Below are 12,280 nucleotides of genomic sequence, written 5' to 3'. Positions count from 1 at the left end.
TGGTGTATACCCAACAAAACATACTGATGCTTGAAGAACTTAAAGCTACTGATTAATAGTAATTACTGTCATAGTGGTGCTAAATATTATAGGTTAAGAGAAAAGTTGATCACGTACACTTCATTTGATAGTTACTACCTCTAGTTTATACTTTCTTGGCTTTGTTTACACCGATCTTTTTTGCCTCACCTTATTTAATCCAAAATTCACATTGCATGAAAAGAAATGCATGATGTAACAATTGTCCACAAATTTAATACAATATATATTGTTTTAATTAAGAGATATATTACCTGATCTTGGCAAGTACATACGTTGTTCATTTTTACAAAAAATTTTAAATTTTCGTGAAAATCATGTATTTATGCTTGTCGTTACTTTGTCATAGTACATACGTATTTACTATTTGTCATTACATAATTTAATTGTCATGAATATATTAATAAACGCGTACATACATGTGCGCACATGTGTACATATGCATAATTACGCAATCTTTGATCCATCTCTCATGTTTACCTTCCATTAAATGATCATGAGAAAAAAAATTGATCATGAGTTCAGTAAATAACAAAGTCTTTGTTTCCTATACTTCGTTTCTATCCTTTGTCTAAATATTCAAAATATATAGCCTATTAGTCAGGAGGACTTGAAGTATACCCAACAAAATAATATAATTTTCTAATGCTTGAAGAACTTAGAGCTGAAGATTATTAATTTATCATTTCCTCACTGAAAACTCATTGTTATGTTGATGTTCAATGTAGGTTAATAGAAAAGATTATCCCATACACTTCATTTTTTTTTATGCTGTAAGTTTTCACAGAGTCCAGTTATCCTATTAAAGTTTTATAAGTAATAAAGTAAGATGATACAAATAGGGGGGGATATAAATTGTACCTTCGAGATTACATGAACACGATATAAAACTAAAAAAAAAAAAAACCTAAAGAAGGTTTTATCCCATACACTTCATTTACTATTACAACCCCTAATTTATGCTTTCTTGGCTTTGTTCTGTAAAGAAAATATATCATGAAAAAAAGCTTAAAAGAATCTCAAACAAATAGCACTACATATCTATTCTTTGTGAATGACCTCAGTAACTGTTCACTTAAAAACAAGTTTGACATTATAATTTCTTTTCTAATTGCCTCAAATTTTTACATGTAATTATATTGATTTAAAAAAAACAGATATTGACTGATTTTGAAAAGTAAGTTATTAATTAATACACAAATCATTTCATTTTCTATAAAAGATTCTAAATTTTCGTAAAAACTATGCATATATACCTGTCGTTACTTTATCGTAATATCTCGATACATATATACTTACTTTTTGTCGTTACTTAAGTTATTAATTATGAATATACTAACATGCACATGCATGTGAGCATGTGTACACATTTATCCTAGACGTATGTAACTTTTGATTCATTTCTCATATTTACCATTCATCAAATAATAATGATTATCATAAAAAAAATTTGATCATGAGATTGGTAAATTATAGAGGCTATGCTTCTTATACTTTGTTTTTATCCTTTGTTTAAATATTCAAGATATTTAGCCTATTAATTAGTCATGAGACTTGAAATAGTAGCTTGATAAGGCTTATCCCCCATTTGCAGTTTTACTATGAGCCAGGGATAAATAGGCAGTTTCGATTATGAAAACTGTTCTGAGGCACTTGCAAGTCATAGGGTAGCAACATGAGCAACAAGCTCGAGCTGGACAAGAAAATGATGAGCAAGCCATAAGGCAACAACATGAGCAACCAGCTCGAGCTAAACAAGAAAATGATGAGCAAGCCACAAGGCAACAACATGAGCAACAAGCTCGAGCTGGACAAGAAAATGATGAGCAAGCCACAAGGCAACAACATAAGCATACATCTATGACACTACATCAACATGGAGAACAGTCTGAGGTAAGCATGCTATCGATGTGATAACTTTAGTTTTGGTTTCTTTGCTATACTTTCTGAATGAGTACTGCACCATGTGTTTATATATGTATATGTTCCCCTTTTCAGCATTACAAGACTAAAATGCAGTTAAAATTGCCCTATAGTTTCAATGGACCACTCTTTTACAACTTTTCTAAATTTTTGGTGTCATAAGTTTCCTATGAAACACAATCATGATAATGTTGCTCTCATACAAACTCGTTTTATCCCTTTTTCTTAACTCACTGTTGGCTAAATTCTTTTACCAAGGGAGGATTTACAATGGTAAAATCTTGCAAAGCAAAGAAAAAGAATCACTAAGACATTGGTCATTAAATGGTAAAATCTTGCAAAGCAAAGAAAAAGAATCACCAGGACATTGGACATTAAAAGATTTGGGTGCGAAACAGAAGCGTGTGTATGTATATATGGAGAAATAAATTGCCATTATAACATCTTGCACAGAGTTTCTGGAAAGAAATCATATAAGCTAAAAACCTTCAATTTCTCAAATACAAAAAGGTAATTCCTGCCATTTCACTAACAATATAATAGAAAATACAAAAATTTCAAGATTACACATCAGCAGGTGCAGGGGCGAGAATGAACAAGATACAATATAACATGCAAACATTTTCATCTCTCAATTGACAAACCCCACCAATGGCAGGTATTACAGGCATCTGCCTCCATGTATGTGAAATCAGACTCCTTGTCCTCCGGAAACCAATGCCATATCTGATCAAACGATTATATCCTCCTCTCATTCTGAAAAGGATTCAAACAGTTTCGTGCAATGGTTGGGATATAAATTTAATATATTTTTAAGAAGTGAATGCAAGACAGAGCAAGTTCAGCTAATGCTGCCTTCCATTCAGAGTGCCAAAGGGATAAGGAGATAGAAAATATAAATAGACATCTATCGTAGAATTTGAGAAGAGAATAGACACATGATCAAAAAGGATGTGCAGCAACGCAGTCTTTTGAAAGCAGAATGTCGAACCGCGTAGAGCTGATCTTCCTCACCGGCCATTAGGCTCAGTGAGCCTGGGTCTGCACCCCATTTGTTCAAGAAACTTAGTAAGACGCAAGTGCTTTGCAGCCCATTGCTCAGCTAATTTTTGCTCCTTTGCTTCCGCATCCCTCCTTAGCCCTTCTAGCTGTTCCCTGTATTCAGCTTCAATTCTATCAAGAGTAGCCTTCTGCTCTTCCCTTAAAGCCTTCACCTTCGACTCTATTTCTTCCATTTTCTCCCTTCTACGGCATGCCTTCTCCGATTCCAGTTGTAACTCTACCCTTCTTAACCTCCAGGCTGCTTCCTTTTTGTGCGCAACCCAAGCACGTTGCCCTTCTTCCAGCTCCCTGCAGCACTCCACCAGTTCAGATACCAGCGGGTTCTCACCACAAGGAGGAATTGATCCATAGGGCACCATATTTCCCAAAACAACAGGGGTATTTTCTGACATCCTCTCAGGCTGCAGCCATGGGATTGGTGGAGCAGCTGTCACTGTCGAGGGAGATAGGGTTAGAGTCACTGAAGGGGATGGTGGCCTGACAGCAGGGGCAGTGCTGGAATTAGAAAGCCAAGGTGGAAGAAGAGTTGGAGCAGGGGAAGGTGGGTCGGTATGAAGAAAGCCCCCATTAGAAGTAGCCATGGAAAAGGCTGAGCTATGCCTCTCTTTCACTAGTTTCTCTGCAAAAGTTTCTAAAATCCTATCGTACTTGCCCTCCTCAATTGGATCAACTGTCTTATTCTTCTCCTTTTGTTCCCTTAGTTGCTTCTCTTTGAACACTTCCCACCACTTGCCCAGTCTTTTAGCAGTTCTGCCAGGGACTTCGGCTGCAATTTTCTTCCACTTATTGCCGTGTTTGGCTTGAAGACGGATTACAAGACGCTGCTCCTCTTCAGTAAGAGATCCCTTCTTGATACCAGGTTTGAGGTAGTTATTCCACCTTTCTAAGCAAGATTTTGCATCCCTGTTTAGGGGTGTGTTCATGCGCTGTGAAACAAGGTTCCACTCCCTTGGTCCATATTGTTTCACGTATGCATGTAACAAAGCGTCCTCTTCAGCTCTCCAACGCTGCCTCTCCTTCATTTCCAGGTGCAAACACCACTTCCCATTGCCCTAAGCTCCTCATAATGTATCTGCACGAAGATCAGTAAGTTCAACCATCACTCTGCTAATACGCAAGTGATAACAAACGGATCCAACAGCAACAAACTCAAAAATCAGGAAGATGAGTAATTAAGAATGAACTTATAACAATGCCATTGCCCACAGCACTTTCCAGTCCTTGACTAAAACAAGTATCATAAAACAAGGTACAAAACATGGAAATTTGACAGAAAAAATACCATGTGACTTACCCTGGCTATCTATTTAAGCCCAATCTTGATGCAGAATTACACCAACCACCCGGCACATAAGTCACCATTGCATGGGCCATAAACTTCTCCAGCATAATCCACTGAGATCAGGAGCTACTCAAGAATAAATTTTAAGACAATTAAATGTGGGATATCAAGAACTCCAAATACCATATAAAATTTCTTGACTCAGATAGCTACTAATAGTTTACAACCACAAAAATGGCACCTTTGCTCACAATACCACAAGCCAGGTACCAATGAAGTCAGATAGAAAATATGTATGAGGAAACTGATTAAATATAATGTCAGAATTTCCGCATTGTACAAAATAATAATAAAGTCTAGGCTAAAATAGCACTTGAGATTCTCTAGTTTCAACTAAGAATTGACAAAATTGCCGGTACACAAATAAAGATATATCTAATTAATCATCAAAATGAGAATGCACATTCAAGCTGTTAAATGAATGTGTCGATAAATGATGATAAGTGCTGGTACAACTTGGCATTGATTATAAAGTCAGTACAAAACTTGAGCAGCATAATACTACCAAACAATGCACAGAAATGACAAGGAGAAACAGTTCAAATTTGGGAAACAAAAAAGAATTATTAAAATATTAAAATAGGATCAAATATCTCCAGAGGAATGCTTTTAAGCAATGACTGAATACACAAATTTCAGTTCTGTCATAGCAAAATCAATTATACAGCCAGTGATGACAATCAGTATTGGAGTCAGCAAAAAAATGTGCAAAAAGATGACATGTGGTACAATAATTGATGAAACTCATATCCAAGAATCTCCATTTGATGCCAAATTGGTGTATATAAATCTCCCCAGCGGCCTCTGACACCAGATTACAACCAAATTGTACGAACCACAGCTAACAGCTGGTATCTATCGCAATACGGGGAGACTTTCATGTTACACATCAACGACTATTTTTACCCTCGTTTAAGCTATTAACTAAAACCAATCTACTAAAACACCCCATAAAAAATGTCTAAAAGAAGTATATAAACAAATCCGATGACAGTTTATTCAAGATGGGAAGTAACAAATCAATCAAACAAGGATGTTATGACATGAATAATCCCACAAATTTCAAGATATTTACTCAAATTATCTTCCGTAATTGTGAAATAAAATCTTAACAAAATCACAGTTGCAGGATAAAACGTATAACCTATTGATCAACAACCTATTGATCAACAGATTTGGGTGAAGATGAACATTCCCCCGGATAAGGCCCGGGATATTATGGAATTTTAGCAAGAAAAGCTGTTCGCGGGTAACTCTTCATTGATAATTACTCTTTTTAGAAGCCCAATTTTAAGAACAAATGAAGAAAAAGAACACACTGTCTTGTCCAAGAGGAGACCTTTTTTTTTTTTTTTTTGCTTAATAAAAGGAGAAACTTTAAGTAAAAAGTAACACGTTTTGGCCATAATTTGTCCACAAAGAATTTGTTTATATAATGCTTAAGCAGTCAGGGGATTGGTCACAGAGCAGGGGCTTCCCTCAAAATCTTCAACTAGAAACCGCACATCCATTCACCGTTTGGCAGCCGAGAAAACTAAGAAAACAAAATCTTGATTCGAACTCTAACCTCCCACAGTTAAAAAGAATCATTTTTTCTTACATTTGCAGCAAAATTAAACAGAGCCTTCATTGCTTAAAGAATAAAAAAAAAACAGATTCTTTCAAGCCCAAAGAGAAATCCAAAGCAAGCTTTTTTAACTTCACTAAACACGACACAAAGAAGCTAAAAAAAAGGGGTATGAAACAAATTCAACCTTAATTTGAAAATGAGAAACAAAAAAAAAAGGTAGCTTACCATTTTTCTTTAATCAAGGGTTCAAATTTAAACTCTGCCTTCATTGCATCTTCTAGCTTTAATCTCTCCCCGGACAACACAAATGGAAAAGAAAACAAAACCAAAATCGAAAGTCGAAACTCCCCAAACACACACACACAGACACAGATACGCACACCTTCTAGAGAGAGAAAAATCTTAGCCTAGAGAGAGAGAGAGAGAAAGAGACGAAGAACTAAGAATAACAAGAAAAAGCAGATATAGAGAGAGAGAGAGAGAGAGAGAGAGAGGGGGTTGAAGATGAAAAAGGTTAACAGTGGTGAGAAACAGTAAAATTTAGAGAGAGAAAGAGATCTGACAGTTGGGGCGTGAGGGAGAGGCACGCGAGTGAGACTGAGAAGAGAAAGGAAAACCAAAAATAAAAAAAAAAAAGAAAAGAAGAAAACTGCAGCAAAAGGTCCGTATTTTCAAAAGAGAGAGGGGTCTGTGCTGACGTGTTTTGAGGAATGTGCTTACGTCAGAGTCCCTGCACCCTGCCCCTTTCCCTCCCTACTCTTCTCCCTCTCCGCTTTCTTTCACTCCCTACGCTCTACCCTACGTTTCGTGTAGACAGACAGCGAAACCTTTTGTTCCTTTTAAGCCCAGTAAGCTTTGATTAAACTACGGAGAGAAAGAAAATGGCGTACGCGCTCGATTTCAGCGCTTAAAATGCTCCTGCCTGCCTCCATTCTTCCTCGGCTTTCAGTTTGGATTTCCGTTATTTTCTTTTTTTTATTTTTTATATAAATAATTCTTGTAATAACGAATTCGAGCGGTCATGGAAGGCGAAATAACAGCTAAATCAGAGCCGTTAATTGGTTTCGCAAGAAACTCCAATTAAAGCCACCTGGGATAGGTACCTTATTTATTGGGAACCGGGTTAGGTATATTTGTCAACCCGAGAAATGTTAGATCCATGGTCCCCTACGGTCCTACCCGAAATCGCCATCACTTTCCACTAATTCTCTAATAGTTACTAAATTAATTAATTTAACGAGTCTAGGCATGGTCAACCAGTGCTCTGTCGCACCATTAAATACAAAATTCCGGCGTACGTTAGCAAAATACTGCTACGAATTTCCCCCTTTTTTTAAAAAAAATTCTGGCCTTTTCCATTTCCATGCAACATATGCAGACGTGACCTCGACCAAGAAAATGCTATGGTGTGGGCGTTAACATGGTGAAAATCGTCGAACCTTTCAATCAACGCCTTGATTATTCAAAGAATCAGTCTGATAGTGATTAGTGGAGGTGGGGGGGAGTAGGAGATGGAAAGGATATTTCCAGAAGGGGGGATTATCGAGGGAAGGAGGGGGATGCCACGTAGGATAGTGGGACCCAGACTGAGGGGGCCGGGAAGGGGGGACTGTAGTCCGCGTTTCGCGGCACAAGGAGACGAGTCTGATGTAGACTCGACCTTCTGCTGCGCTCAGAAGCGCCTCTCAGATGTCAGTGATAAGTTACGCTCGTTTCTCTTTTTTTCCCCTTTCTTTTTCGTTTTCTTTTTTTTTTCTCCACTTTTTTGTATTTATTTATTTTAATTAATTCTGAAATTAAAAGTATTATATAAAAAAAATGACAGCTTTTCTTGCCTGGTTTTTACTTTAAAATACTAGTGGTACTACTGCTTTTGTCTTTCAATATTTGTGTGTATTATATTTTCATGAACTTTGTCCTTTAGGCTTTAGGTCATTTAGGTAGATGAGGATATTATTTTCTTCTTGTCATAGTTCAAATTAAAAAAAATAAAAAAAATTACAGCTATTTATATTATAAAAACTTTGCTTTGGTGAATAGTACTTTGATTACATTTTAAAAATTTTATTAACGAGCGTCATAAGAAAATTGTTATGATTACTACTGAAAATAAATATATTTATCTAATGCATCACAAATTAATTTACTTGTGTGAGATTCCAAGTATAAAAATTTTGTGAAAATTTATTGTAATATTTATGTAAAGCCTTAAATTATAAATCAAATTGAAATATATACAAAATCATATAAAACAATACCTCTCTAAAGTCTTCGTAATTGATTCTAATATATCAACTATTAAACTTAAAGTTTATATTTAATACATTATCGATATATAAATTTTATATATTATTTAATAAATAAAATATTATTACTTTATTAATAAAAAATTTTAAAAGTTAAGAACTTTAAAAAATAAATATTCATAATTTAAAAACTATTTATATTTTTACATATTTATAAGGTAATACTTTATGATTAAATAATAATATATATTGCATAAAATATAAATCCTAAATTTAATGTGAAAATATTTTAAAAATAATTCTATACTTTTATTATAAGAAAATTATTATTTTTTAATTTTGTTTCTCTTTCTCGAAAATTATGAATGCTAAAATAAATGAATTTGAAAAAACAAGCTATTTAAGAAAGGAAAATGTTTAAATAAAAAAAAAGCAACAAAAGATAAAAGTCCAAATTATTTGCTCTTTTTACCCTAGTCTGAATTTAATTGAACAGGTTATTCCATCAGGATCCAAAGCATACTTACACAGGGAATTGTTGGGCTAAAACTGGAAACAAAAGCAGAAAGGGGTATCTTTGGAATCATAAAGCTGATTTGACATGTCAAACCTGTTGTAAAATTGAGGGAGATCCTCCCCTAATCTTCTTCACCATGAACCCCACCGCCCCGTGCTCCCCCCGAAGATAGCCAACAGCTTTTTGTGGTAGGGACTGAAGGGGAATTATAGGCTTTACTTGTTAAACTTACCCCAGCTCTTACTCTGCCTTCACCTCTCACCGTCTGATCCAAACAAACCCATGATCAGAACCGAACTGTAACGGTCCTGATTGAGCATTTTGGTGCTCAAAACATGCAGATATCTGCACATGTGATGAAGTACAGTAATAAAGTGTTATTATATTTTCCTTTTAAAATTGAATACTAAAAGGAAAAAAAAACACAGTACAAAGAAAGGCTGCAGAATTTGTATGGGGATCGGTGAGAGTGGAGGTGTGGGGAGAGGGGTGTGACCTCCCTGGGTGGTGCGCTCAGTGGTCTGACCTGACGTCTCTGAGCCATCCTTAACCCAACGTGGTTCGGTGAAAGGGAAACATCCCCAAACCTCCTTTAAAATAATGGTCTGGTCTCTACTTTGCGCCACCACATCCCCCCTTGCTAAAGACTTGACAAAGCCACTCACGCTTACACGCCTCCCTTTATTGCTACATCCCCAGGGGAAAATACAGGTATGTTTTTTCACCTTTCCCTTTTCCCTTTTCTCTTTTCCCTTTTCATAATCATTGTACTTCACTCAATAAAATTTAGCAAAACGGCATTAAGATACAAGGACTATATTAGATACATTGACAATCAATGATATTATCACTTCATTAAAGATAAAAAATTTGAATTTAAAAAAAAAATCAAAAAAGTAAAATTTCATATACCAATTAATAAATCAAATGTTTAAAAACAAAATCAATAACATCCCATCAAATATAAGTAGCAAAATAGAAATGTGGGCTTCATATTGTGACCATAAAGGGAATAATGTTTGTAGGGCTAGCTAAAAATAATGTTGGATCTGACCTTTGGCAGGGCGTAGCCGGCCTACAATGATTTGGTCCGAGTTTTGTGACGTGAGAGATTGACCAAGATCAAAGAATTGGGCCCGAGAGTGGTGGGTCAAGCCAACAAAGTTTACTTTGCTTCTATTCCTGGTCTTCAACATCAGTTTTGTTTAGCAAAGGTAAAAGTTTACGTATCACCGGGTTTCGTCTCATCTTGATCCAATAAGATAACGCTTCTTTTTTATTACAAAAAATCAGAATCCGGGTGGACAGGTTTTCAAATCAAGAGTATGATTGTGTTGAAGTAATATATTTTTAAAAAAATATTTTTCAATTAATTTTTATTTAAAAAATAAAAAAATTAATTTTAAATTTAAAATGTTTTACAAGTTAATAAAGTTGATCATGTAAAATGACTTACGATGTAAAATATTTTTTGGAGAACAATAAAAACACTTTATATTAAGTCTATAAGTATAAGTTTGATGTATATTAATAGTTAACTTAAAATATTAAAAAATAAAAATATTAATATTTAATTTTAAAAAATTAATTTAAAATATTATTATTTAATTTATACAACACTATTAAAATTAAATTTTTTTAATGAAATCAGTCAATGCTTAAATTTTTTATTTATAAATTGGATAAATTTTACTAATAATTATAACAAAAAAATATTTCAATGATTATCATTTGATGAATACGCATTTATAATTTATTTAAATCTTACTAATAATTATAATAAAAAATATTTTAATAATCATCATTTAATGAATACATATATATAAGTATATGTTTTGAATATCTTACACAATTGATAAATATTTATATTTTTATAGTTATGATAAAAAAGTAATGAGATTAAATTTTTTTTGAAAATTAAAGTTTATTTTCATTATAGATATGTGGTTAAATGCTTTAGAAAATATCATTATTAATTTTGTCCATTTCATTTCTATTTTTAATTTTGATCTCAAATTAATGAAAACCAAATATCAATATTTTTTTGTAATCAACTTCTATTTATTATTTTAACACCGAAATAACTCCACCATAGTGAAAAACATTTTCCATAAGATGATTCAAATAATAGAAAATATTTTCGACAGTTTATTCAAACAATAAAAAATATTAAAATTTATTATAAAATATTTTACACAGAAAAAATTTTCTTCAAACAAGTCGTTTTTCGATTACCAAACAGGCCCTATATGCTTGTTTGGTCTTTACTTTTTTTTTTAACTTATCTACTTCTTAAAAATAAAAACGGGCTAAGTGCTTGTTTGATATGACTTTTTTTTTTATTTTATCTACCTCTTAAAAGTAAAAATCAGGCTAAACAAAACTTTGAAAGTTTTTTAAAAAAATAAATTTTTTAAAATAATCAAATTAAAAAAAAAGCTTTAGGAAAAGCTCCGAAGCTTTCTCTTTTCTTTTTTTAAATACACAAAAAAAATTATTTTTATTATAAAAATATCCTCATCTGTTAAATGTAATCACAATATTACCCTATAAAAAATATTATTTATGATAATTTTAATCAAAATTATAACTTATAAAAATAGCTTATTAAAGTAAATTTATTAAATAATTTTAACTTAATTTTAAAAGTTATTATTTTTTATAAAAACTTTATGATAGCTTTTAAACTAAAAAAAGTCAGGCCAAACACGTTATAAATACGATTAGGTTAGATTGGTGTAATTATTATTTATTGTGATAATTTAAGTGATTAACTTAATAGTATAATCTACTTATGTATGATTAAGATGTAGTTTATATTATGAGAAAATTTTTTAATGAAATTAAACTAAACTAGAACTATTAAACTAAATTTCAAGTCGAGTCAAGTTGGATGTGAGGTTATATATATATATTTTTCAGATTCAGATCGAATATAAAAAAGGATATGATCGATTCGAATGTAACTATTAAGGATCAGTCGGATTCAAATAAGAGTAAAATTCAAAAAGCCTCTTCAAAATATTTTAAAAGGACATTTTAGTCTTTCTCATTTTAAAATGATGTTTTTGTTCTTTTAACTGTTAATTTTGTTAGTTAACCATTAAAAAAATTAAACTTAATACTACATATATATTTAAAAATATAAATACTTTTTATATTATTTTTTTAATTTAAAGGTATTCTTTTTTAAAAAAAATCTGCTCATTGTCCCTTCTAAAACCTTAATAAAAAAAAAACCTAAAAAGTTTTGATTTGAAGGATTGAAAATTTAAAGTTGTATCTATTTTGAAAACCATAAACAATTTTTTTGAAGTAAAGTCTATTTTCATCAAACTTTTTATTTCTACAACAATTTAAGATTTTTTTTCATTGAAAAGAATGTATTAAAAAAATAAACATTTTTTTCAATGATGGATATTTTAAATTTGATAGTGTCGATCAATATATTAATTTCTTACTTATAATTAATAATTTTCTTAAAAAAATTTTACCCAAAATTTGTTTTTTGATATTAGAGTTTAGGGTGACATAAAAAGATTTTAACTTGAGTACTATATATCTCAAAAGTTTTAAGTTTT

General features: G+C 32.4%; 1 protein-coding gene and 1 long non-coding RNA gene across 3 annotated transcripts; both read right to left on the bottom strand.

Moving 5' to 3' along the window:
- Positions 1-2,737: 2,737 nt before the first annotated feature.
- On the bottom strand, positions 2,738-6,893 carry AS1 (myb-like HTH transcriptional regulator family protein). Of its 2 annotated transcripts, none has more exons than XM_007026955.3 (3): positions 6,162-6,893; positions 4,319-4,432; positions 2,738-4,096 (listed from the first exon to the last, which is right to left on the bottom strand). In XM_007026955.3, exon 3 carries the CDS (start codon positions 4,044-4,046, stop codon positions 2,973-2,975), a length of 1,074 nt encoding a protein of 357 aa, XP_007027017.3. In that variant the 5' UTR covers positions 4,047-4,096; positions 4,319-4,432; positions 6,162-6,893; the 3' UTR covers positions 2,738-2,972. The 2 variants fall into 2 exon arrangements, with proteins under 2 accessions (XP_007027017.3, XP_088662856.1); XM_088806730.1 differs by having other exon boundaries at positions 4,319-4,419.
- Positions 6,894-8,627: 1,734 nt separating this feature from the next.
- On the bottom strand, positions 8,628-9,469 carry LOC148762339 (uncharacterized). The gene is made up of 2 exons (XR_016026417.1): positions 9,196-9,469; positions 8,628-9,044 (listed from the first exon to the last, which is right to left on the bottom strand). It is a non-coding gene; the product is annotated as an uncharacterized LOC148762339 (long non-coding RNA).
- Between the last annotated feature and the right edge of the window lie 2,811 nt (positions 9,470-12,280).

Source organism: Theobroma cacao, chromosome 5 (genome assembly GCF_053813885.1).
Source record: "Theobroma cacao isolate CCN51 chromosome 5, ASM5381388v1, whole genome shotgun sequence".
NCBI lineage: Eukaryota > Viridiplantae > Streptophyta > Magnoliopsida > Malvales > Malvaceae > Theobroma > Theobroma cacao.
This window is presented reverse-complemented; position numbering and strand designations above follow the sequence as displayed.